The following is a 27,557-nucleotide window of genomic DNA, read 5'->3' on the forward strand; positions in this document are numbered from 1 at the left end:
TAAAGGGTGCTTTACACGCAGCGACATCACTAGCGATGTCGCTGGTGAAAGCACCCGCCCCCATCGGTTGTGCGACATGGGCAAATCGCTGCTCGTGGCGCACAACATCGCTAGGACCCATCACACGGACTTAGCTGCCTAGCGACGTCGCTGTGGCCAGCGAACCGCCTACTTTCTAAGGGGGCGGTTTGTGCGGCGTCACAGCAACGTCACACGGCAGCTGTCCAATAGAAGCAGAGGGGCGGAGAGCAGCCAAAAGAAAGTGATGCCCACCTCATTGCCGGAGGACGCAGGTAAGATGTTGTTCCTCATTCCTGCGGTGTCACACATAGCGATGTGTGCTACCTCAGGAACGACGAACAACCTATGTCCTGCAACAGGAACAATATTTGGGATTGGAATGACGTGTCAACGATCATCAATTAGTTGAGTAAATTTGAACGTTAGCGGTCGTTCATACGTTTCACATGCAACGACGTTGCTAACGAGGCCGGATGTGCGTCACGAATTCCGTGACCCCAACGACATCTCGTTAGCAATGTTGTTGCGTGTAAAGCCCCCTTAAAAGTACTATGCCTTTAAAACAATATGGGACAGCCCATATGATGATGTCATGTCTTTGGAAGCTTCTGATAGGTTTATTGGCAACATCTGAGTTAATTAGAGATACATCTGTGGATGTATTTTGTTGCACACCTGAAACACACTGCTTCTTTGTGTAGCATCATGGAAAAGTCAATCAAAATCAGCCACAATCTCAAGAAGAGAATTGTGCACTTGCAGTAGTCTTGTTAATCATTGGATGTAATTACCATATACCTCAAGTTGCCTTGTTCATTTGTAAAAACAAATATATGTAAATATAAAGAAGATGGGAATGTCCAACCATCATAACACCCAGGAAGGACATTGGTTTTGTTTACGAGAGACGAATGTGCTTTGGTCAGACATGTGCATATCAACCCAATAAAAAAAGCAAAAGACACTGTAAAGATACTGTTGGAAACTGGTAAGATTGTGTCATTATCCGCAGTTAAACAAGTACTGAATCAACATGGGCTGAAAAGCCACTCTGCCAAGAAGAAGCTATTACTTCAAAGGAAATATAAAAAAGCCAGATTAATGTTTGTATACGCACACAGGTACAAAGACCTTAATTTTTGGAGACACGTCCTATTGTCTGAAGAAACAGAAATTGAACTGTTAGGCCATAAAGTCCATTGTTACGTTTGGAGAAAAAAGGGACAGTCTTTGAAGTGTAAGAACACCATCCAAAATATGAGACCCAGAAGTGGCAGCATAATGTTGGCTGTTGTTTTGCTGTAAGAGGGACTTGTGCACTTCACAAAATAGATGGTATCATGAGGAAAGAAGATAATGTGGCAAAACTGAAGCAACATCTCAAGACATCAGCTCCTAACTTGGAGCTTGGCCAGAGATTAGTCTTCCAAATGGACAGTGACTTGAATCATATTTCCAAACTGGTTACAAAGTGACATAAAGATAACAAAGGCAATGTTTTTGGAGTAGCCATCACAAAGCCCTGATCTCAAGCTTATTGAAAATTTATGGGCAAAGCTGAAAAGTAATGTGCAAGCAAGGTGACGTACAAAAATGGCTCAGTTACACCAGATCTGTCAGGAGGAATGGGCCCAAAATCATACCAACTATTATTAGAAGCTTGTGGAAGGATATCCAAAATGTTTGATGCAAGTCATGCAGCTTAAGGGTAATGGTTAGAGTTGAGCGCGGTTCGCGGTTTGAGGTTCTCCAGTTCGCGGCTCGAGTGATTTTGGGGACTGTTCTAGATCGAACTAGAACTCGAGCTTTTTGCTAAAGCTCGATAGTTCTAGATACTTTCTAGAACGGTTCTAGAAGAAAAAAGACCAGCTAATTACTAGCTGGCTTTCCGCTGTAATAGTGTAAGTCACACTATTATGAAATTTCAGTGTATAGTGTGCGGGAACAGCGCATTCAGATCACTGCTGTATGGATAATGGCGATCGCCATTTTTTTTTTTTCCTTGTCTTCCTTCCCTAAACGCGCGCGTGTAGTGGGGCGGGCCAGCATGTCAGCCAATCCCAGACACACACAACTAAGTGGACTTTTAGCCAGAGAAGCAACGGCATGTGTGATAGAATGTCCATGTCACATGTCCCTGCATTATAAAAACGGACATTTTCCACCAACACGCCATTATCTGCCTTCTGCGTCCTTGGTGTCAGTCACCGCTGGCGCAGCTCCTATCTCCGATACTGCTGTGTACGCTCTATACACAGCGCTGTACAGAATAGGGATAGAAGTTTCTATTAGTCCTTTTAAGGGCTAATACCAGCAGGGTCAGAGCCATAGGTGACAGTCAGGGCCGTGAAAACAGAGTTTAACAGCTACACAAGATGACAGCGTCTGTATAGCTAAGGTCAGGGATTTCCTCGCTGCATTTCCATATTAGGAGGGATAGAAAGGCAGGCTTCCTTTCCTTTACCCAGACCCACAACCCTGCCACTGTACCCCCCTGCCCTTTGCACACTCAAGCTCATTGTTACTAAGCCATTATCCTAAAAGTGGCTGTTGGACTTCTGTATTGTCCCACTAGTACAAAGATATTTGCAGCACGTCTGCCTGCATTGCACACTCAAACTCATTGTTACTAAGCCATTACACTAGCAAACACTGAGTGAACTTAGTGGCATCCTAAACGTGGCTGTTGGACTTCTGTATTGTCCCACTAGTGCAAAGATATTTGCAGCACGTCTGCCTGCATTGCACACTCAAACTCATTGTTACTAAGCCATTATACTAGCAAACACTGAGTGAACTTAGTGGCATCCTAAACGTGGCTGTTGGACGTCTGTATTGTCCCACTAGTGCAAAGATATTTGCAGCACGTCTGCCTGCATTGCACGCTCAAACTCATTGTTACTAAGCCATTATACTAGCAAACACTGAGTAAACTTAGTGGCATCCTAAACGTGGCTGTTGGACTTCCATTAGTGCCCCACTGGTGCCAAGCTATTTCTAGCACCTCTGCATGACACCCTCCTGCTCTGTTTTTAATAAGCTATATTAATAGCAAAAAATGCTGCCATTTAGTGGCATACATGAACTGGCTGTTGTATTTCATTAGTGTCCCACTGGTGCCAAGCTATTTCTAGCACCTCTGCATGACACCCTCCTGCTCTGTTTTTAATAAGCTATAATGATAGCAAAAAAAGCTGCCATTTAGTGGCATACAAGAACTGGCTGTTGTATTTCATTATTGTCTCACTGGTGCCAAGCTATTTCTAGCATCTCTGCATGACGCCCTCCTGCTCTGTTTTTAATAAGCTATAATGATAGCAAAAAAAGCTGCCATTTAGTGGCATACAAGAACTGGCTGTTGTATTTCATTAGTGTCCCACTGGTGCCAAGCTATTTCTAGCACCTCTGCATGACACCCTCCTGCTCTGTTTTTAATAAGCTATAATAATAGCAAAAAATGCTGCCATTTAGTGGCATACAAGAACTGGCTGTTGTATTTCATTATTGTCCCACTGGTGCCAAGCTATTTTTAGCACCTCTGCATGACACCCTCCTGCTCTGTTTTTAATAAGCTATAATGATAGCAAAAAAAGCTGTCATTTAGTGGCATACAAGAACTGGCTGTTGTATTTCATTAGTGTCCCACTGGTGCCAAGCTATTTCTAGTAACTCTGCATGACACCCTCCTGCTCTGTTATTAATAAGCTATAATAATAGCAAAAAAAGCTGCCATTTAGTGGCATACAAGAACTGGCTGTTGTATTTCATTAGTGTCCCACTGGTGAAAATCTATTTGCAGCACCTCTGCATGACACCCTCATGCACATTTTGCTACGCTAATTTTATAGCAAACTTAGGGAATTCCTTGCTGCATTTGATCATTCGGAGGGATAGAAAGTGAGGCTTCCTTTACTGTCCTGGTACCCACAGAACACAGCCACTGTACTCACCTGTCCACTTTTGCCACGCTATTTAATTTGCCCAAAGAGCTGACTCTTTTTCTGCCTTCCTAAAATTGTCTGTAATACTAATTTAGTGTTCCTTTGCTGCCAAGCAAGGTACAACACATGTGCATTCTATACTCATTTCCATTTCTGGAATGCAATTATTAAATGCAAGTAGTCCAGCCAATCTGTGACGAAGGTGCAGGTGTGGATATAATGTAGCCTGCATCCAATGTTGGTTTTCTCGATGTCTGACAGCTCAACAATACCATCTGTTTCCACTTCCAAAACAAGTGATGACCTGATAATCACACTCCCTGTTGCGTGTAAAGGGGTGGAAGTTCAGTGTGAAAAACCATGTGAGACTGCTGTCCCCAGTCACAGAGGATGAAGAGCACGCAGATACACTTGATGGGGCAGGCGGTGGTTGCACAGGCACGCTAGGCCGCATTGTAGCACAGTGAAATTCACATTTTGACTTATGCTTCATTTTAAGTCGTGTACAGGGTGGGCCCCCCAGTATGCAGCAAAACCAGGTAACAGGAAAGGACTCTAGTCAGTTGGGTTGATAAATGATTGTTTAACTTTACCAAAACAAACAATAAGATCCATGCATACAATTTAAATAATTGAACAATCTATTCTATTGCCTACTACCTGCTAATCCCTCTGCGTAGCAGTAATTGTGTGTTTGTGCGTGTGTGTGTGTGTGTGTGTGTGTGTGTGTGCGAACACGACTTACCAGTGGCGCATCACAAGAGCTTCCCAGTTATCTACGTAAACATAGACAAAACACATTACCCCCTTGAATACCCTTGTTAGCTAAAGCCTCACAGATAAGGCAGATGATAACAGTGTGAATGCAAACCACACAGCTCTGCAACACAGTCATGGAAATCTTGAAAATCAACAGTCAATGCAAACATGTGTCGCTGTCCCTCTATGATTTAAAGTGTACGTGACAATTTGACAGTGCAGAGGCAGCAAGTCTTATTGTCTATGAATAGTCGGCCTACCCAGAACAGATATGTGTTTTGCTAATAAAACAAAGTGTTGCGTGCCCGCATTATTGTCTTGGCACAGCCTACCGTACCCAGGTACTGTGATGTCCAGTTGCCAGAAATACAGACTTTACGCTCCTCTCACGGTAAGCAGTATAGACAGCACCGTAAGAATGTTGGTCTGTGGCACAGGATGCTGCTCACTTGCGTTACGGTACTCCTCACCAAACTCCAAAATGACTCCCCTCACAATTTAACAAAGTGTTTCCGCGGTGGCTCCTTGCTGTAACACACACCTTTAGCTTTTCCTTCTGTTCATAGACAGCATCTCCAAGTCCACACCCGAAGAGCAATTTCTCCTCCACGTCTAAGTGTGGAGAGGCAGCTAGTGCGCATGCGTGTGCCGATTTACCCCAGCCGTAGCCTAACTACAGTGTTTCGCCTAGTGAGTATGCTCAGCCTGACTGTGCCATTCCTGAGGCTAAGTCTTCATTTCGGGATACAGCGCATGCTCCCACACTTAGTGCGAAAAGCCTCTTTGCACAGGTACTTGCACTCCGTGCCGGGTCTAAGTCCTGTTTTGTGCCTAGACATCATGCTAAAGCTGATAGTCTTTTTTCAGAGACTGTATTTCATGCTACTGAGCATGCTCAGACACTTACTGCATCAGAGACTAGGTCCGGTTATGAACTCTTTGGCCCTGCCCCTGACTTGGGGGGCCCATATACACCACAGGGTATCAGGTGTTCTGACGATGTGTCCAGGCCACTCCCAAATGGCTTGCAGTGGCCCGCCCCTATGACTTGTCACCTCATTATTGATGGTCAGACGATGACTGGTGAGGTGTTTGTGTCGTGGCAGCCATGAGGTCATTATTGAAGTTGCGGTTCCAAATAGGATGCTAGTTATGCCACTCATGACGTGTCACTCTGCTTTTGTCTCCAGGAGGTGCATTGTGGTCCACCCTAGTTTGGGGCGGACCCAGGTTATAAAACGGGCTGGAGCCAACAAGGAGGTGCGCAGTCTTCTATTATGCTCCGAAAGAGCACACCTCCATGTGTTGAACCCATTGCGGCTTTAGGCCAGAGGTAGGCAGGGATAGGGCGTCGATGCAGGCCGCCACCACAGTTGGTAACGCAGAACAGTTAAGACCAGCTCCTGTCCTACAAGTCCTGCTTGTCCAGCCCAGTGGCATTAACAGGCCTGCTGCTGCTGATACGCCTGCTGTCCACAGGTGTGGCCCCAATGCACACGGTCAGCGTACTGAAAGGCCCCTGTGATGTTAACAGGGAGTTCCTGGGCTGGGTGGGCGTGTTGACCCTGTGACGCTAACAGGGCTCCCAGTCTCCATATCCGAGTGGTGTCTAACTCGGTTCAGGCTACTATTAGTTTCATAGCCACACAGCTCTGTATTCTCCACCTAACCTTCCAGTTGCCAACCTCTCCTTTTCCATCTGGGAGCACGGTGGACACTGACTGCTGATGGGGATATATACCTTTCTCTTTCTTTTCTTATTAATTTTCGTTATATAGCGGTAACATAGTATATACCACCTTATCCAAATCTGCCAGTCCCACCGTAACAGATGATGTTTCTTCAGCAAATGTTACTTTTGCTTAACCACCAAATCCACGGACAAAAACTTTTTTCCCCTTTCCAACACACCTGTTCCCCTTTCCACCAGCATCTGTCCTTTTTCAACTCATTTTGTATATGACCAAAAGTGCAACTCTGCAGGGACACCGTACTCAATGCCATCTCAGCACAGCAGACAGCCCTCGGTCTCTCTGATGTGGACAAGTAAAAGACCATTTCCTCCTATCCATGACAAAGCGTTGAGATTCATTCTCTGCAGCACTGGTGTTTAGTGGAAAAGCAGATCTAAGATTGCGTACCATCTTCTGCAGATACTCCTGTATACGTGCGTCCCTTTCTATGGCAGGAATTATTTCGCCAAATTTTGTCTTGTACCGGGGATCTAAAAGTGTGGCAACCCAGTAGTTAGCATTACTTCGAATTCGTACAATCCGAGGGTCATGTTGTAGGTAGTGCAGCAAGAAGGCGCTCATGTGTCTTGTGCATCCAGGAGGACCAAGTCCTTGGTGTGTTGGTGGCAGAGAGGTGAGAATCGTGCCTCCTTCCTCTGCCCTCTCCCCCCAACCTCGCACAACCGAAATGTGAGCAAGCTCTCACTCATCTGCTGAGTCTTCCATGCCCATCGCCAGTTCGTCCTCCATTTCTTCATGGGCTCCTGCACCTTCCGCAACACTTTTTGCTGATACTATGCGTCCTTGTTAATCCCTCTCCCCCACCATCCCTTGACTTCCGCCTAGGTGCCGCTCACCGTCTGGACCTTGTAGATCTTATTATCCCTTCTGCATATGACTCCTCCTGTACTTCCTCCCCTTCCTCTTGGACCAACACCTGACTCCGAATAATGCTTACAGTGTGTTCCATCTTTTAGATGACCAGAATTGTCACGCTGAGAATGGCATCGCCAGTGCTAAACATCTTCGTCGACATTTGTAAACTGTGTAGAAGGGTGCATAGGTCCTTGATCTGACACCACTCCAGCAGGTGATCTGCACCACCTCTGGATCAAGTTAGCCCAGGGTATACGTCATACCGTATTTCAGCAGGGCTCTGCGGTGCTGCCACAGACGCTGCAACATGTGCAGATTCCAATTCCTGCGTGTTGGAACATCGCATTTCAGGCATTTAACCGCCAGACCCTAAGACTTCCGGAGCGATGAAAGCTGTTGAGCTGCTGGGTGCGAAGGATGAAAGTGAGCACATAGCAGCGTGCCCACTGTACAAGGCCATGTAGGCCGGGATGGTATTTTAAAAATTGCTGGAGAATCAGATTCAACACGTGAGCCATACAAGGCATGTGTGTCACATGCCCTGACAAAGGGCCGCAGACAGGTTTGCATCATTGCCGCACACGGCTGTTAAGTCACCAACGTAGTCCACTCAATCAATTTGTACTCCGGTCGCCAGGTGACAACGTGTTCCTTTCGTGCATAGTGCTGATGATGGGAAAGGAGTCAATGCCAGCGGCGCAGGTGGACACAGGTTATGCTCACCCACTGGGCTGCATTACCTTGACAGATGCAGAACCACAGGCTGAATGTAGGTGGTGGGTATCTCACAGATGAAGTACCATCATTCAGCTACAATCAATGGGAATACACCACATCCTTTTTTAGGCCCCTCCTGTCTGCAGACCACTGCCAGACAAAGCTATGAACCTCTTGTTACTGTTCCCCCCAGTTCAGTTTTATGATTTTGTGTGCTTGTTACCTGACTACTTTTCCTGCTTGCTGTTTATGTACCTCGTTGGCCAATCCGCATTTCACCTTTGCTTGTTTTCTGATTAAGTCCTGGCCATCCCATTCTGTTCCTCTTCCTCAATTAATGTTTTGTCCCTGCATGACTACTATTCTCTGGAACTGCAGCCTTCCACAGGTATTGATCAACTTGGGCCCTGTGTAATTCCAAATCACTGTATAGGGGTTAAAGGGTTTCAGGGTTCTGGGGGTCCAGCTTGGTGAGTGGCTTCCCTCTAGCCTATCCTTTACAGCCCATCTGAGTGTGTCGATCCAGGCAGGCATTACACCATGCCCTCTGCAGAAGGCCATGTAGGCCGGGATAGTGTTTTAAAAATTGCTGGACAACCAGGTTCAACACGTGAGCCATACAAGGCACGTGTGTCACAATGCCCTGAAGAAGGGTCGCAGACTGGTTTGCATCATTGTCGCACCCGGCCTTCCCTGGCTGCTGGTTGAGTGGAGACAACCATTGATGAAACTCGGTCTCACTCTCCAGAACTTACCGTCCACAACTCATCAGCGGTGTGACTCACATTTCACAGACATTTCTAAGTAAAGAGTCGACCGCATCATGCTGTTGAGCTCTGCTGCCAGCATACTAAGGAAGTGTGTGGGATTCCTTGGGCGCAGTTACAAGGAAGGGTGGCCTGACCACACAGGGTTTGGGACGAGGTGGAGGACACACACGAGGTTGAGGAGGCAGAAGCAGTGGAGGAACTTGTACATACAGAGGAAGGATTGACACACAACTCGTGGGGACGGCAAGACTTGTACAGCAAACCCTTCTCCATCTCTCACCATAATTACCCAGTGCCCAGTCAGCAACATGTAACTCCCCAGTCCATGCTTACTGGTCCAAGCATCTGTGGTGAAATGCACCCTGTCACACAGAGTTTCTCAAGGAATCAGTGATGTTGTGTGCGACCTGCTGTGGTAGCGCGGGCACGCCTTTCTTGGAGAAGGAGTGGCGACTGGCCATCGGCTCTTGGGGCACTGCAATGGGCATAAGGTCTCGAAAATACTCGGTCTCAAAAGGGTGTAAAGGCAGCCATTCTGTAGCCAACAAGTTGCAGATGCTGAAACTCAACCTCTTAGGTAGAGATGAGCGAACCGGTCCCGGTTCGGCTCGAGGCCGGTTCGCCGAACAGGGGTCCCGTTCGAGTTCGGTTCGTCGAACGTTCGACGAACCGAACTCGAACGTATAGGCTATAATGGGAGGCAATCACAAACACATAAAAATGCATTATAAATGTACACAAACAGTTAATAAACATTGCCATAACACTTACCGGTCCTCGCGATCCCTTCTGCACTCTGTCTCCTGCCGCTATTCCATCCGATGATCGCTGAATCCTCCCGGTGACCTGCACTGCCAGCAGAGAAGCAGGACCTATCGTGACGTCAAAATAGCCATGTGACCAGTCACGTGGCTATTATCTAATTGGCTACAGACTGGTCACATGACTATGACACGTCATGTAGGACCTGCGAGTGCATCTCTCCGGTACACGGTGCACATATGTGTATCGCCGTGTACCGGCGACATGCTCTAGCACACGGTCGACTCCCCGTTCCGTTAGGGACCGGCTGACACAGCCGGTCATTAACGGAGATCACCGTTGCCATAGCAACGCAGTTAGCGGTGACGTCACCGCTAACCGCAGCTCCGGGAGCACCGTTGCTATGGTAACGCGTCTGTCAGCGTTACCGCTAGCAGCCAGCAGTGATCACTCACGGAGTGAAGGCTGCACGCTGCTTCCCGATTGTAGTGAGCATTGTAGTTAGGATGGAGGTTCCCCAGCCCCAAGTGATGCCCCTCACTACAATCGTCACTACTACTACACTAGAAAGAAAGCAGACAGAAGAGCAGGATCGTGGAGGGCTGACAGGGGTAATAAAGATGGAGTCTCTAATGTGTCTGTGTATTTATTTCTATTAAAGTATTTTTTCTCTGTGTGGTGTCTTTTTTTAACCCTTTATTGGAGATTCTTAATGGCCGGGTCAAACGTGCCTGACATTAAGAATCTCTGGCTTAATACTGGCTGGTAAAACAAAGCCAGTATTAACTCATGATTACCCAACAAGCCACCCGGCTCCAGGGCTGTTGGAAGAGTTGGATACAGCGCCAGATGATGGCGCTTCTATGAGAGCGCCATTTTCTGGGACGGCTGCGGACTGAAATCCGCAGCAGAGGCGCCCACAAACCTCGGGCTAACCTGTGCTGCGGATTCCAATCCCCAGCTGCCTAGTTGTACCCGGCTGGACACAAAAATAGGGCGAAGCCCACGTCATTTGTTTTTTAATTATTTCATGAAATAAGTGAAATAATTAAAAAAAACGGGCTTCCCTATATTTTTGGTTCCCAGCCGGGTACAAATAGGCAACTGGGGGTTGGAGGCAGCCCGTGGCTGCCAGCTGTACCTGGCTAGCATACAAAAATATGGCGAAGCCCACGTCATTTTTTTGGTGGGCAAAAAACTTCTGCATACAGTCCTGGATGGAGTATGCTGAGCCTTGTAGTTCTGCAGCTGCTGTCTGCTCTTCTCCATACAGACAGACAGCAGCTGCAGAACTACAAGGCTCAGCATACTCCATCCAGGACTGTATGCAGAAGTTTTTTGCCCCCTGAAAAAATTATGTGGCTTCGCCATATTTTTGTATGCTAGCCAGGTACAGCAGGCAGGTACGGCTGCCCCCAACCCCCAGTTGCCTATTTGTACCCGGCTGGGAACCAAAAATAAAGGGAAGCCCTTTTTTTATTATTTCATGAATTTCATGAAATAATTAGAAAACAAATGACGTAGGCTTTGCCCCATTTTTGTGTCCAGCCAGGTAGAACTAGGCAGCTGGGATTGGAATCCGCACCACCGGTTGGCCTGAGCTTTCTGGGCCCCACTGCTGCGAATTGCAGTCTGCAGCCACCTCAGAAAATGGCATTTTCATAGAAGCGCCATCTTCTGGCGCTGTATCCAACTCTTCCAGCACCTGCCTGCTATACCTGGCTAGCATACAAAAATATGGCGAAGCTCACGTCCTTTTTTTGTAGCTTTTTGGCAAAAAAAAAAAAAATGCTTCCCTGGATTTTCCATTGCCAGTGAAGGTAACACCAAGCAGTGGGGGTTAGCAGCCAGTAGCTGCTTGGATTACCCTTAGCTAGCAATACAAAAAATGCAGTGGGAGCTAACATATATTTTTTTTAATTATTTATTTAAATAACTAAAAATAAAATGGGCTTCCCTGTATTTTGATTGCTGGACATCACAGTGCTGTAAAAATAAATCTTTAAAAAAATGACGTAGCGCTCCGCGGTATTTTTGATTCTCAGCGCAGATAAAGCAGACAGCTATGGGTTGCCACCCCCATCTCCCTGCCGTTACCTTGGTTGGCAATCAAAATACAGGGAAGCCCATTAATTTTTTCTATTTAAAAAATAGTTAAAAAAAAAAAATTACGTTGGGTCCCCCCATTTTTGATAGCCAGCTAGGGTAAAGCAGACGGCTGTAGCCTGAAAACCACAGCTGGCAGCTTTACCGTGGTTGGGGATCCAATGTGGAGGTCCCCTCAGGCTCTTTTTTATAATTATTTTATAAATATTAATAATTACACAATAAAAGTAGGGGACCCCCCAAATTGGATCACCAGCCAAGGTAAAGCGGACAGCTGTGGTCTGGTATTCTCAGGGTGGGAAGGTCCATAGTTATTGGGCCTTCACAGCCTAAAAATAGCAGGCCGCAGGCACCCCAGACGTGGCGCATCCACTAGATGCGCCAATCCTGGCGCTTCACCCCAGCTCATCCCGTGCCCTGGTGCAGTGGCAAACGGGGTAATAAATCGGGTTGATACTAGCTGTAAAGTCACCTGAGATCAAGCCCAGCAGTTTGTGATGTCATGGCGTCTATTAGATACCCAACATCATAAACTGTCAGTACTAAAAAAAACAAAAAATCGACAAAAGAAATTTATTTGAAAAAACAGTCCCCAAAACATTTCCTCTTTCACCAATTTATTGTAAGAAAAAAAATAAAGGGGTCCCACGACGACTCTGGACCGTCTAGAATATGGGGGGAGACACTCAGGGAACGTATCCCCCATTTTCTAGGAGTGCGGACCCTTCATGTGAGGAGTGTGGGTGCAATGAATCTGCACTCACTCTCCCCGGGTCCACAGCAGCAGAGTCCATGTCGTAATGGTTGCTACCAAAGCTGCAATGCCCTGCTCATGAGGTAAGGGCATGCCTAATCAGGAGAACTACTGTAGAGGAAGCTCTGCTCACTGGTATATAGGTGCTCAGAGGTAATAATAGATAAAATTAGTGAGTAACCTCGGCACTCTATATCTCCCAGACTAAGTCAGTAAGTCACAACGGATAGTAATGCAAAATCACTCTTTATTGGTCCGTATTAAGAAAATTTTTTTTCATAAGCATATATGTTTTTGTCCAAAACAAGTTACAAATGACGTTTCGGCCTGAGCCTTCGTCAGATTGGACTTATCTGCATGTAATCATGAAAAATGACAATAATCAGTATCACATAAGAGTGAGAGAACAATAACATAAACTCGAACAATGTAGAGGTACAATTGGGATGCAGCAAAAAAATTGCAACACAGCAAGAAATGAAACACATGATACAAATGTCATAATACAGTACAAGGACAATATAGTAATGACAAATATGGGGTCAGAGTAGACTTAGACAGCTCTGGTACGAAAGAGATGTCAATCATAAAGTAACATGTGCAGTAGGTGTAGAGCTACACTATGCATGGCAGAGCTAATGGGTAGACCGACCATAGAAAAAGTAGAGAAAAAGTGGAGAAAAAGTGGAGAATAAGTGGAACATAAGAGGAGAAAAAGTGGAGAAAAAGTGGAGAAAAAAGTGGAGAAAAAGTGGAGAAAAAGTGGAGAAAAAGTGGAGAAAAAGTGGAGATTAAGAGGAGAAAAAGTGGAGAAAAAGTGGAGAAAAAGTGGAGAAAAAGTGGAGCATAAGTGGAGAAAAAGTGGAGAAAAAGGGGAGAAAAAGTGGAGCATAAGAGGAGAAAAAGTGGAGAAAAAAGTGGAGAAAACGTGGAGAAAAAGTGGAGAAAAAGTGGAGCATAAGAGGAGAAAAAGTGGAGATTAAGAGGAGAAAAAGTGGAGAAAAAGTGGAGAAAAAGTGGAGAAAAAGTGGAGCATAAGAGGAGAAAAAGTGGAGAAAAAAGTGGAGAAAAAGTGGAGAAAAAGTGGAGAAAAAGTGGAGATTAAGAGGAGAAAAAGTGGAGCATAAGAGGAGAAAAAGTGGAGAAAAAAGTGGAGAGAAAGTGGAGAAAAAAATGGAGAAAAAGTGGAGAAAAAGTGGAGAAAAAGTGGAGAATAAGAGGAGAAAAAGTGGAGAATAAGTGGAGAAAAAAATGGAGAAAAAGTGGAGAAAAAGTGGAGAAAAAGTGGAGCATAAGAGGAGAAAAAGTGGAGAAAAAGTGGAGAAAAAGTGGAGCATAAGAGGAGAAAAAGTGGAGAAAAAAGTGGAGAAAAAGTGGAGAAAAAGTGGAGCATAAGAGGAGAAAAAGTGGAGAAAAAGTGGAGAAAAAGTGGAGAAAAAGTGGAGCATAAGAGGAGAAAAAGTGGAGAAAAAGTGGAGAAAAAAGTGGAGAAAAAGTGGAGAAAAAGTGGAGATTAAGAGGAGAAAAAGTGGAGAAAAAGTGGAGAAAAAGTGGAGCATAAGAGGAGAAAAAGTAGAGAAAAAAGTGGAGAAAACGTGGAGAAAACGTGGAGAAAAAGTGGAGAAAAAGTGGAGCATAAGAGGAGAAAAAGTGGAGAAAAAGTGGAGAAAAAAGTGGAGAAAAAGTGGAGAAAAAGTGGAGAAAAAGTGGAGAAAAAGTGGAGAAAAAGTGGAGATTAAGAGGAGAAAAAGTGGAGAAAAAGTGGAGAAAAAGTGGAGCATAAGAGGAGAAAAAGTGGAGAAAAAAGTGGAGAGAAAGTGGAGAAAAAAATGGAGAAAAAGTGGAGAAAAAGTGGAGAAAAAGTGGAGCATAAGAGGAGAAAAAGTGGAGAAAAAAGTGGAGAAAACGTGGAGAAAAAGTGGAGAAAAAGTGGAGAAAAAGTGGAGCATAAGAGGAGAAAAAGTGGAGATTAAGAGAAAAAGTGGAGAAAAAGTGGAGAAAAAGTGGAGAAAAAGTGGAGCATAAGAGGAGAAAAAGTGGAGAAAAAAGTGGAGAAAAAGTGGAGAAAAAGTGGAGAAAAAGTGGAGAATAAGAGGAGAAAAAGTGGAGAATAAGTGGAGAAAAAAATGGAGAAAAAGTGGAGAAAAAGTGGAGAAAAAGTGGAGCATAAGAGGAGAAAAAGTGGAGAAAAAGTGGAGAAAAAGTGGAGCATAAGAGGAGAAAAAGTGGAGAAAAAAGTGGAGAAAAAGTGGAGAAAAAGTGGAGCATAAGAGGAGAAAAAGTGGAGAAAAAGTGGAGAAAAAGTGGAGAAAAAGTGGAGCATAAGAGGAGAAAAAGTGGAGAAAAAGTGGAGAAAAAAGTGGAGAAAAAGTGGAGAAAAAGTGGAGAAAAAGTGGAGATTAAGAGGAGAAAAAGTGGAGCATAAGAGGAGAAAAAGTGGAGAAAGTGGAGAAAAAAATGGAGAAAAAGTGGAGAAAAAGTGGAGAAAAAGTGGAGAATAAGAGGAGAAAAAGTGGAGAAAAAGTGGAGAAAAAGTGGAGAATAAGAGGAGAAAAAGTGGAGAATAAGTGGAGAAAAAAATGGAGAAAAAGTGGAGAAAAAGTGGAGAAAAAGTGGAGCATAAGAGGAGAAAAAGTGGAGAAAAAGTGGAGAAAAAGTGGAGCATAAGAGGAGAAAAGTGGAGAAAAAAGTGGAGAAAAAGTGGAGAAAAAGTGGAGCATAAGAGGAGAAAAAGTGGAGAAAAAGTGGAGAAAAAGTGGAGCATAAGAGGAGAAAAAGTGGAGAAAAAGTGGAGAAAAAGTGGAGAAAAAGTGGAGCATAAGAGGAGAAAAAGTGGAGAAAAAGTGGAGAAAAAAGTGGAGAAAAAGTGGAGAAAAAGTGGAGAAAAAGTGGAGAAAAAGTGGAGCATAAGAGGAGAAAAAGTGGAGAAAAAAGTGGAGAAAAAGTGGAGAAAAAGTGGAGAAAAAGTGGAGATTAAGAGGAGAAAAAGTGGAGCATAAGAGGAGAAAAAGTGGAGAAAGTGGAGAAAAAAATGGAGAAAAAGTGGAGAAAAAGTGGAGAAAAAGTGGAGAATAAGAGGAGAAAAAGTGGAGAAAAAGTGGAGAAAAAGTGGAGAATAAGAGGAGAAAAAGTGGAGAATAAGTGGAGAAAAAAATGGAGAAAAAGTGGAGAAAAAGTGGAGAAAAAGTGGAGCATAAGAGGAGAAAAAGTGGAGAAAAAGTGGAGAAAAAGTGGAGCATAAGAGGAGAAAAGTGGAGAAAAAAGTGGAGAAAAAGTGGAGAAAAAGTGGAGCATAAGAGGAGAAAAAGTGGAGAAAAAGTGGAGAAAAAGTGGAGCATAAGAGGAGAAAAAGTGGAGAAAAAGTGGAGAAAAAGTGGAGAAAAAGTGGAGCATAAGAGGAGAAAAAGTGGAGAAAAAGTGGAGAAAAAAGTGGAGAAAAAGTGGAGAAAAAGTGGAGAAAAAGTGGAGAAAAAGTGGAGAAAAAGTGGAGATTAAGAGGAGAAAAAGTGGAGAAAAAGTGGAGAAAAAGTGGAGCATAAGAGGAGAAAAAGTGGAGAAAAAAGTGGAGAAAACGTGGAGAAAACGTGGAGAAAAAGTGGAGAAAAAGTGGAGAAAAAGTGGAGAAAAAGTGGAGCATAAGAGGAGAAAAAGTGGAGAAAAAAGTGGAGAAAAAGTGGAGAAAAAGTGGAGAAAAAGTGGAGCATAAGAGGAGAAAAAGTGGAGATTAAGAGGAGAAAAAGTGGAGAAAAAGTGGAGAAAAAGTGGAGAAAAAGTGGAGAAAAAGTGGATCATAAGAGGAGAAGAAGTGGAGAAAAAAGTGGAGAAAAAGTGGAGAAAAAGTGGAGAAAAAGTGGAGATTAAGAGGAGAAAAAGTGGAGCATAAGAGGAGAAAAAGTGGAGAAAAAAGTGGAGAAAAAGTGGAGAATAAGAGGAGAAAAAGTGGAGAAAAAGTGGAGAAAAAGTGGAGAATAAGAGGAGAAAAAGTGGAGAAAAAGTGGAGAAAAAGTGGAGAATAAGAGGAGAAAAAGTGGAGAATAAGTGGAGAAAAAAATGGAGAAAAAGTGGAGAAAAAGTGGAGAGAAAGTGGAGAAAAAAATGGAGAAAAAGTGGAACACCCTTTGGTACCTTTCATGTGGCACTAAGGGGTGCTTAGCTTTGTATTTAGCCAAAAAAATGAAAAAAAAATGACATAGGGTTCCCCCTAGTTTTGTAGCCAGCTAGGGTAAAGCAGACGGCTGCAGCCTGCAGACCACAGCTGGCAACCTCACCTTGGCTGGTAATCCAAAACTGAGGGCACCCCACGCTGTTATTTTAAATTAAATAAATAATTTAAAAAAAAAACACGTAGGGGTCCCCCAAAATTGGATCACCAGCCAAGGTAAAGCAGACAGCTGGGGCCTGATATTCTCAGACTAGGGAGGTCCATGGTTATTGGAATCTCCCCAGCCTAAAAATAGCAGGCCGCAGCTGCCCCAGAAGTGGCGCATCCATTAGATGCGCCAATCCTGGTGCTTCGCCCCAGCTCATCCCGCGCCCTGGTGCGGTGGCAAACGGGGTAATATTTGGGGTTAATACCAGATGTGTAATGTCACCTGGCATCAAGCCCTGGGGTTGGTGAGGTCAGGCATCTATCAGATACCCGACATCACCAACCCAGTCAGTAATAAAAAAAAAATAGACGACAAACACATTTTTATTTGAAAAAACACTCCCCAAAACATTCCCTCTTTAACCAATTTATTAGAATGAAAAACAAATCCAGGTCTGGTGTAATCCAAGGGGTTGCCATGACGATCCACACTGTCCCAGTCAATGAAGAGCAGGATGTTCCCCATTGGCTGGGAGAGCAATGCAGTGACCTGAGCTAACATCAATGGGTCAGCCCAGGTCACTGCAGGGGATGACAAGTGCTGCTGTCAGTGAGGTACATTACCTGCGCTGATCTCCAGCACACTGACAGCCCCTGTCACTGAGGTCAATGACCGGCGCCTTCACATCAAGTATCGCGAGAGGTCCGTGACGTCACCGCCAGTGTCAGTCTCGGGTCGGAAGCGATAGGTAATGTGACAAGCGGCGGCCATGGAGGACAGTGACAGCGCTGAGGTCGGGATGGCGGGACTTCATCACCGCAGGTAAGCCGAGCGAGCGAGCGAGCGGGCGGGCGGGCGGGCGGGGGGTGGATGTGTGTGTGTGTGTGTGTTTGTGTATGTGTGTGTATGTATACATGCCGCGGGCAGGAGGGGGTGGAGCGAGCTGAGCGGGAAAGTGTGGGCTTCCTGCACGTAACTAAGATAAACATCGGGTTACTAACCAAAGCGCTTTGCTTGGATACCCGATGTTTATCTTGGTTACCAGCTTGTGGGAGGCTGCCAGCGATGGCTCCTGCTCACTGTAGCTGTAAAAAGCCCTGCTTTTTGCTGCTAGAACCGTTCTCGAACGTATCTAGAACTATCGAGCTTTTAGCAAAAAGCTCGAGTTCTAGTTCGATCTCGAACAGCCCAAAAATCACTCGAGCCTAGAACTGGAGAACCACGAACCACGAACCGCGCTCAACTCTACTCTTAGGCATGTCATGCCCTTCGAAAATCATGTAAAACACAGCGAGGGGACTCCAACCACAGTCTCCATCATTTCCACTAATTGGGCCACACACACCCCACTTGACTGGCATCAGTTGATCCCACTTTTCAAAATGAAAATGCTTTGCATGAAGCACTCTCAAAAATACGCATGCCTTTCACCTTCCCTGGATGACCCAGGGAAAGAAAAGTCCTCTGAGAGCCATGACTTGTTCATCTTGGTTCTTTTTTCAAAAGCGAGGGGACTCCAACCACAGTCTCCCTCATTTCCACTAATTGGGCCACACACACCCCACTTGACTGGCATCAGTTGACCCCCCTTTTCAAAATGAAAAAGATGCTTTGCATGAAGCACTCTCAAAAATACGCATGCCTTTCACCTCCCCTGGATGACCCAGGGGAAGAAAAGTCCTCTGAGAGCCATGACTTGTTCATCTTGGTTCTTTTAGAAACACAGCAAGGGGACTCCAACCACAGTCTCCCTTGTTGCCACTAATTGGGCCACACACACCCCACTTGACTGGCATCAGTTGATCCCCCTTTTCAAAATGAAAATGATGCTTTGCATGAAGCACTCTTAAAAATACGTATGCCTTTCACCTCCCCTGGCTGAGCCAGGGGAAGAAAAGTCCTCTGAGAGCCATGACTTGTTCATCTTGGTTCTTTTTTCAAAAGCGAGGGGACTCCAACCACAGTCTCCCTCGTTTCCACTAATTGGGCAACACACACCCCATTTGACTGGCATCAGTTGATCCCCCTTTTCAAAATGAAAAAGATGCTTTGCATGAAGCACTCTCAAAAATACGCATGCTTTTCACCTCCCCTGGCTGATCCAGGGGAAGAAAAGTCCTCTGAGAGCCATGACTTGTTCATCTTGATTCTTTTTGCAAAAGCGAGGGGACTCCAACCACAGTCTCCCTCGTTTCCACTAATTGGGCCACACACACCCCACTTGACTGGCATCAGTTGACCCCCATTTTCAAGATGAAAAAGATGCTTTGCATGAAGCACTCTCAAAAATACGCGTGCCTTTCACCTCCCCTGGCTGAGCCAGGGGAAGAAAAGTCCTCTGAGAGCCATGACTTGTTCATCTTGGTTCTTTTTTCAAAAGCGAGGGGACTCCAACCACAGTCTCCCTCGTTTCCACTAATTGGGCCACACACACCCCCACTTGACTGGCATCAGTTGACCCCCATTTTCAAGATGAAAATGATGCTTTGCATGAAGCACTCTCAAAAATACGCGTGCCTTTCACCTCCCCTGGCTGAGCCAGGGGAAGAAAAGTCCTCTGAGAGCCATGACTTGTTCATCTTGGTTCTTTTTTCAAAAGCGAGGGGACTCCAACCACAGTCTCCCTCGTTTCCACGAATTGGGCAACACACACCCCATTTGACTGGCATCAGTTGATCCCCCTTTTCAAAATGAAAAAGATGCTTTGCATGAAGCACTCTCAAAAATACGCATGCTTTTCACCTCCCCTGGCTGATCCAGGGGAAGAAAAGTCCTCTGAGAGCCATGACTTGTTCATCTTGATTCTTTTTTCAAAAGCGAGGGGACTCCAACCACAGTCTCCCTCGTTTCCACTAATTGGGCCACACACACCCCACTTGACTGGCATCAGTTGACCCCCATTTTCAAGATGAAGAAGATGCTTTGCATGAAGCACTCTCAAAAATACGCGTGCCTTTCACCTCCCCTGGCTGAGCAAGGGGAAGAAAAGTCCTCTGAGAGCCATGACTTGTTCATCTTGGTTCTTTTTGCAAAAGCGAGGGGACTCCAACCACAGTCTCCCTCGTTTCCACTAATTGGGCCACACACACCCCACTTGACTGGCATCAGTTGACCCCCATTTTCAAGATGAAAAAGATGCTTTGCATGAAGCACTCTCAAAAATACGCGTGCCTTTCACCTCCCCTGGCTGAGCCAGGGGAAGAAAAGTCCTCTGAGAGCCATGACTTGTTCATCTTGGTTCTTTTTTCAAAAGCGAGGGGACTCCAACCACAGTCTCCCTCGTTTCCACTAATTGGGCCACACACACCCCACTTGACTGGCATCAGTTGACCCCCATTTTCAAGATGAAAATGATGCTTTGCATGAAGCACTCTCAAAAATACGCGTGCCTTTCACCTCCCCTGGCTGAGCCAGGGGAAGAAAAGTCCTCTGAGAGCCATGACTTGTTCATCTTGGTTCTTTTTTCAAAAGCGAGGGGACTCCAACCACAGTCTCCCTCGTTTCCACTAATTGGGCCACACACACCCCACTTGACTGGCATCAGTTGACCCCCCTTTTCAAAATGAAAAGATGCTTTGCATGAAGCTTTCTCAAAAATACGCATGCCTTTCACCTCCCCTGGATTACCCAGGGGAAGAAAAGTCCTCTGGGAGCCGTGAATTGTTCATCTTGGTTCTTTTAGAAACACAGCGAGGGGACTCCAACCACAGTCTCCCTCGTTGCCACTAATTGGGCCACACACACCCCACTTGACTGGCATCAGTTGATCCCCCTTTTCAAAATGAAAAAGATGCTTTGCATGAAGCACTCTCAAAAATACGTGTGCCTTTCGCGTTCCCTGGCTGACCCAGGGGAAGAAAAGTCCTCTGAGAGCCATGTCCACATTGTCAGTGGACAGACGAATGTGTGCTTATCTGCCAGCAGACCCCAGCAGCACTGAAGAAATGTTCCGAGAGAACGCTGGCTGCAGGACACGACAAGATCCGCAAGGCGTACGTGGCAAGCTCAGGCAATTTATCCAGATTGGAAGCCTAAAATGAGCAGGGCTCAAGTTGCACAGAAATGGCATCGATGTTTCCTTGCATATACTCATATATCTGTGTCTCCTCCTCTTTTTCCTTGTCCAGCTCTTTTGTTTTCGCATGAGTCACTTGTCACTTTCCCATGTGTTTGTGTTGTGTTGTGAGTTGTTTGTCACCTTTTGGACACCTTTGAGGGTGTTTTCTAGGTGTTTTTCTGTGTTTGTGATTGCCTGCCATTGTTTTCTATGCGGTTCCAGTTCGGTTCGTCGAATGTTCGACGAACCAAACTCGAACGAGACCTCCGTTCGGCGAACCGAACTCGAGCCGAACCGGGACTGGTTCGCTCATCTCTAGTAATGGTACCAAATACTAATGAAATGTATGTTAACTTTTACAGAAAGTAATAAAAATGCCTTAAAACATTCTCTCCTTATTCTGGCATTTCATAAATATAAATAATTTAAGTTCCTAGTTGACCTAAAATGGGAAAGGTTTATTCTGATTTCATGTTAGATAGTTAGAAAAACATGCGTATATGTCTTTTTAGATAGTTTATTTAAACTTCTGGTTTTAACTGTAAAAGTGTTATTTTATTACTTCTAGTAACATACAAAAATGCATTAACAAAAGCATGCTTTTAAGATTTATTAGTTTATCAAAATATATATCATTACAGCCTCTTAAACAGTAAGACAGTGGTAAAATACTCTGTATTTTTAAAGCTTTTTTTATCTCTACCACCTGGTGTTCCAATTGTAATTTTTAACAATTTTTAACTTCTATGTTCTCAATACCTAACAACTTTAGTTTCCATATGGTGTTGTTAAGTTGTTCATCTCTGTCTCAACATGTAGCTTTATTTATATTCATTTACTGTTCATATTATAAGCTTAAAAACCTTCTATTTCTAGAGTGTTAGATTCCCATAGGAAACAGTTTTCTAAAAGATATGAACATATTTAATGAAACCTCAGAAAAAAAACCCTTTTTATTAGTAAATGCACAAACAGTAGTTTAATGCCTACTGTGAAAAGCTGAATTTGTAGATAAAAAGCATGGATGTCTCTTAGAAAACATGACATTTTTTTTCATTAAAAGTTCACAGTATGAGAGGACAGGCAGTAAAATACAGTATCGCTTGTCTCAAGGTTTTTTAAGGATATGTCCCTGAACTATTTAAAATATTGAACAATAATGATAGGTTTTAAGAAACATAATGACTTTATTATACTTCTCATGGAAGAAACAATGATCTATGGTGAAAGATAGCATATTTGATTGAATGATTTAATATTTTATTATTATTATTATTATTATTATTATTATTATTATTATTATTATTATTACTACTACATTCACTTATACATTGTACATCTTTTAAATGTTGCTTCTTTCTAACAAATCGTATTTTTTCTGTCATTGGATATCCAGGGTGGTCCAAAAGTAGGTGGCCAATATGTGTAATAGAGTTATCACACATGGTGTAAAGTGAAACTGACTCAGTTGCCCTTAGCAACCAATCAGATTCCACCTTTCATTTTCCAAAGAGTCTGTGAAGAATGAAAAGTGGAATCTGATTGGTTGCTAAGAGCAACTGAGTCAGTTTCACTTTACACCATGTTTGATAACCCTATTACACATACTGTCCACCTAGTTTTGGACCACCCTGTATATAATTAGGTTTCTAAATGATGATAAAACCGCACATTTGTGCTCCACATGAATGTTAGCATTATATATTGTTATCTATATTCTATGTTATAGAAATTATTTACAGAAATATTGTATTTTACACAATCTGTCAACAAAATAAATAATTCTACATATAAATTACTTGAATCTAGTCGGTATTCTAAAAAAAATAGATTTAGAAAAAACACATAGAGATGGGCATTTTGTTTTCCAGTCTTATTTAGGGTAATATAGGAATAAGATACACCAAATTAAGAGCCGCAAGTTGCTTAATTAATTTGGCGCATCTTACCTGATTCAGGCGCCTTTATTCACCTCACCAGATATGCTACTCACTGGAGTAACATTTTGGGAGTAAGAAATAGTGGCACTATTAATGAATTTCATGGTCAGATATAGCCATGCCTCATCATGCACTGCTCTTCTCAGCATCTTCTATTTTGGAGGAGTTGTCCAAAACGTTTGTGAAAGTGCCAAAAGTCACAATTTTTTTTAGCAATTCTGCAATTGTGCAAAACATCTGTTTTTTTCAAAGCATTTTATGTCAGTTGTCTAATAATGAAACCTTGTATTAAATAGCATTCAGTTATGGAAAAAAACTTAAAGTCTTAAACAATTCGTACTGTTCTACTTTTATTTTATAGTTGCCCACATACCTATCCCAAATTATGATTCCATACCATTTCTACAACGTTCACCAGGCTATGTGTTTTTTCTCTAGCCAGGCTGCAACAGTGGCAAATGCGCTAGCGCTGTAGACAATATTTGGTTTCAGAGATCACAAGTCCAAAGCAGAATGTACAAATCCAGGATTGATACAGCCTGTTTATGTTATATGGACATGTCACCACTGCAGCCAAACTACCGTCATATGTGGCATGTTGTCCACGGCTGCCACCAATAATTGGAAAACAAACTGAACAACTAATGTAAAACAAAGACATATTTGAGAGATCCAAAATATGAAAAAAGAATAGGGAAGGGTATAGAGAAGGTGATTGAGGTGTATTTTTAGAATTGCATGTTGTAATTATAGATGAGCGGACATGTGGAAGCCTGGGTTTTGTGGGTTCATCCGGATGTTAGAAAAAGTTTAGTTCTGAATCCGCACTTTTCCCGACCCTCAGTGGGAGTCACTGATTGGCAGTTTGGCTCTCTGCCCACATACAGCCAACAATAAACAGAACGCTTCTGGGTGAGGGAGGGCAAGGTTTTTAATTCTTTTTGTACATACTACATCCGATAATGCTGATGTTACCCCCAATGCAAGCCATTCAAACACTATAATTGGCTCACCCTGGGCCAAGCACCGAGGGCACCCAAGTACAGCGATGCTAGCGTGAGTGGTCAGCAAATGTAAACTAAACTAGAAAATTGATTTTTTTTTTGTAAAGTCTATGCTCAGTATGAACACCAAACTTTAAAGTTTCAATTCGCTCATCTCTAGTTGTAATGTTAAGCCTACCATTCTTTTACTACTACTACTACATTCAAGGTGGTCATAAAATACTGTGTATGTTCTGGCTTATTTCGGGGATAACTTGGTAAATTCTTTTTTACTGAAAACACATACATAATGTAAGATATTCGAAGCTTGTGAGTGACATAATTTTAGCACAATTTTTGTATCACATAAAATAAATGTGGATGCAATGTATGTCTCCAGCCACCTACACCTTAACAGAGAAAACAAATCAATCAATTTCTGCCACGTTACATTGTTCTTCACACAACATAATTAACCCAACATTCAGTATTCGTTTAATTATGAACCTTTTTGCTGTGTCATTACGCCTGCTGAAGTAATATCATTTGTGTGTCAATTATGTTGCACAAGGGTGGTCATTTATACAATAAACTTCAATGGGACACTTCTACAGCTCTAATATTATGATGAAACTGTAAAGCCATTAAACAGATTAACCCAGACAGCTATTACATGAAAACAATTGAACTGAAATCACGACTAAGCATGGAAGCATTGACACCTATACAAAGGAAAGCTACTGTATTCCAAACCCTAGTGGGAAAAATCAGAGGAAAGTATTATTAACTGACAATCACCATAATCTACTTTATCAAATAAAATTATTCAAATATCCTAGTTATCTAAAAACTTGTCTAATTAAATTTAAGACACTTTTAATAAAAAGAGACAGCATGTTAAAAAAACTAGTGTCTTGAGTCCCAATGGCATGGAATGGGTTCGATTAACATTTAGGAAGGTCAGGGAGGAAAATGCTATGTTGTTTACGCAGACAGAAGGTCAAAAGAGTGATCTTACTAATCAATAGTTTCTTCAGACTGTTTTAGATCTTTAAAATGAGACTCGTTTAAAAGAAAATGTTTAAAGACTAGCTTGTTAAATCTGTCTTGTAGTGAATCTGTTTATCACTTGCATTGAAATCTTTAAGATGTTTTTTTTTAAAGAAGTTTCTCTTACCCGTACTGTCATCATAGGCAATTGTAACTGTTTTCCACTTGAAAAACTGCACCAAATCAAGAATTGCTCGACTCAGTGAAGAAAAGTCTGGGTACAAGCTGACGTAGAATGAATCCCTGTTATCCGAAACTTGATGTTTCCAGCGAGTTTGAATGTGTGGAACCCCAAGGGCATTACATATAGACTGCACTGCATTAGCTGAAGAACTGTGTGAGGGTCCAAATATAGCTGCAACTCCCAGAGACAACTGTTCACAAGCTAAAATAAAACAAAAGGATAAACATTAAAAAACAAATTATGTAAATATTACAAAATATACCAAGAATTTGCATCAAATTTCAATATGCTCCATCAAGTTTGTTATCAAGTGAAGCTGAATTTTCTCATAAATATAACCACTTTCTAGATGACAGCATGCCTGAAGATCAACACATTGTACCAGATCTAGCCATTGTTATTAGGTTAGATGCAGCCAATTATGAATTTCTCCTAATTTTGCTGCTGCTTGGGAATAAACTATCATATGAAATGGGAAAGGGTTTGCCCTTTAATTTTATTGAACCTTTTCTTCAATGAAACATTGTTCCATTTAAAATACATACAACATATATAGCATTTTTTTATGTGATGTCAAGATCAGCAAGGGTTCAATACCCGAGTGATGGGCCGGGCCGAGATTTACCTGGATCCTGCACTCTGGTAGTAAAAAAATAAGGTAGAAAGAAAAAAAAAGTAATTCAAGCACGCTATACTTACCAATCTCCAGTAGATGCTAGAGTGTATTGGCTTCTTCTAGGTATGACATCATTCAACAGACCCCTATCACATGGGGGGGCAAAGCATGATTGTAGTGGAAGGGAGAAAACATCTCCAAGCTCACCAACCAAGCCATTCACACCCACTAACCCAGCTAGTCAAGCCCACTAACCTGGAAGGAGCCCATACATTCTAGGATCAACTGTACCTGATCCTACGTCCGGTGCCACTCATTAGCCTCATGCATATTCACTGCTTCCCCCCACTGGAGTCTGTGGGTCTATTGTACAGTAAAATAAATAAATAAATACATTTTAAAAAAATGACGTTGGGTCCCCTCATATTATGATACCCAGCACAGATAAAGCCTACAGCTACAGGCTGCAGCCCCCAATCTATGTGCTTATATTGGCTGGGTATCAAAATAAAAGGGACCCCATGCTGTTTTTTAATTATTTAAATAAATAATTATAAAAAAAACAGTGAGCGGTCTCCCCCAAATATGATACCCAGCCAAGATAAAGCCCACAGCTGGGGGCTGGTATTCTTAGGCTGGAGAGACCCAACCTAAAAATATCACCCTGCAGCCGCCCAGGATTGTCGCATCTATTAGATGCAACAATCCCAGCACTTGGCCCTGGTGCTTTGGGAATCGGAGTAATATCAGGGGTACTAGCATCTCTTAGCTGCAATTAAGCCCTAGATTGGTAATGGCAGGTGTCTATGGGACACCCCTTATCCAATCGGTACTAAGTGAAAAGAAACAAACACAAACACTGGAAAATCCTTTATTTGAAATAAAATACAATTATCACCCTCTTTCACCACTTTATTAACCACAGAATCACACCCCTGCAGGTCCAACGTAATCCACACGAGGTCCCACGGCAAATCAGCTCTGCTACATCTGAAGATCAAAGGGCGCAGCCATAGAGTATGACTGCCCGCTTTGAGCTCCACAGAATGAATGAGCCGGTGCATCTGACTGCAACCAATCACAGATGAAAGCAATGAATATGTAATGAGCGGGGAAGTGAAGGAGGCATAGGAGCATAAAGCCGCACCAGTGATTCAGTAAATATGGTGCACCTGCTCCAATCCCTTTATCCTCATCACCATTTAAGTCCCGGCCTGATACTTTGGATCAATTCCGGGCCTAACCGCGTTTTTTATAAACCCGGTTAGACCCACCGATCCAGGGTATCTGTGAGCCCACCCGTCACTAGGGCGAAAAACCGTAATAAAAGCACTGAAAAGAATTAACATGTTCATTATTTTCATAATGCAGCAAAACCAGAGATGGTTCACAAAACCGTCAGGAAAAAATCCTGATATGTTTGTGCTTTTGTGCATGAGATTTCAGAAATCTCATAGACTTTGCAGGGACTGTAAAAAGCAGCATTTTATTAGCATTGATTTGCACAAAACCAAGACAAATCCGTAGCTAAAAATGCTGCAAAGACACAGTGTGAATATAGCCTAACAGTGACAGCTGTATCCAAAAGACAAACCGCACACCGAAGCCCTTCTTAGACATTACAGCCCAAATATAGTCCTACTCCACACTGTCAAAAGCTTTATTCGCATTGAGAGAAACAACCATCCTATTACCCTGGTTGTCCACAGGTATTTGAATATTAAGAAATAGACAGCTAATATTTATTGCTGCCGACTAATTGGGAATACTGACTGATCAGGGTGGATCAGGGCTGCTATAACCCTTGCCAACCTACTTGCCAGCACCTTTGCTAAGATTTTATCATTCACCATCAGCAATGAGATTGGAAGATATGACTGAGGCAATTGGGGATCTTTATCAGGCTTAGGCAATATAGTAATTAGTGCCTCTGTCATAGATGTCCATAAGGCTCCCTACTGTGCAGCAGCATTATAAA

General features: G+C 43.3%; 1 protein-coding gene across 2 annotated transcripts in view; it reads right to left on the reverse strand.

The window, feature by feature from the left end:
* GRIK2 (glutamate ionotropic receptor kainate type subunit 2) overlaps positions 1–27,557 on the reverse strand; it is a 1,450,753-nt gene that overhangs the window by 878,407 nt on the left and 544,789 nt on the right. For both annotated transcript variants that reach the window (XM_075340094.1, XM_075340093.1), the window contains one exon: positions 24,907–25,164. In XM_075340094.1, the coding sequence (XP_075196209.1) occupies positions 24,907–25,164 (258 nt within the window). The remainder of the gene's footprint in view (positions 1–24,906; positions 25,165–27,557) is intronic.

This window comes from Anomaloglossus baeobatrachus, chromosome 3, assembly GCF_048569485.1.
Source record: "Anomaloglossus baeobatrachus isolate aAnoBae1 chromosome 3, aAnoBae1.hap1, whole genome shotgun sequence".
NCBI classification, from domain to species: domain Eukaryota; kingdom Metazoa; phylum Chordata; class Amphibia; order Anura; family Aromobatidae; genus Anomaloglossus; species Anomaloglossus baeobatrachus.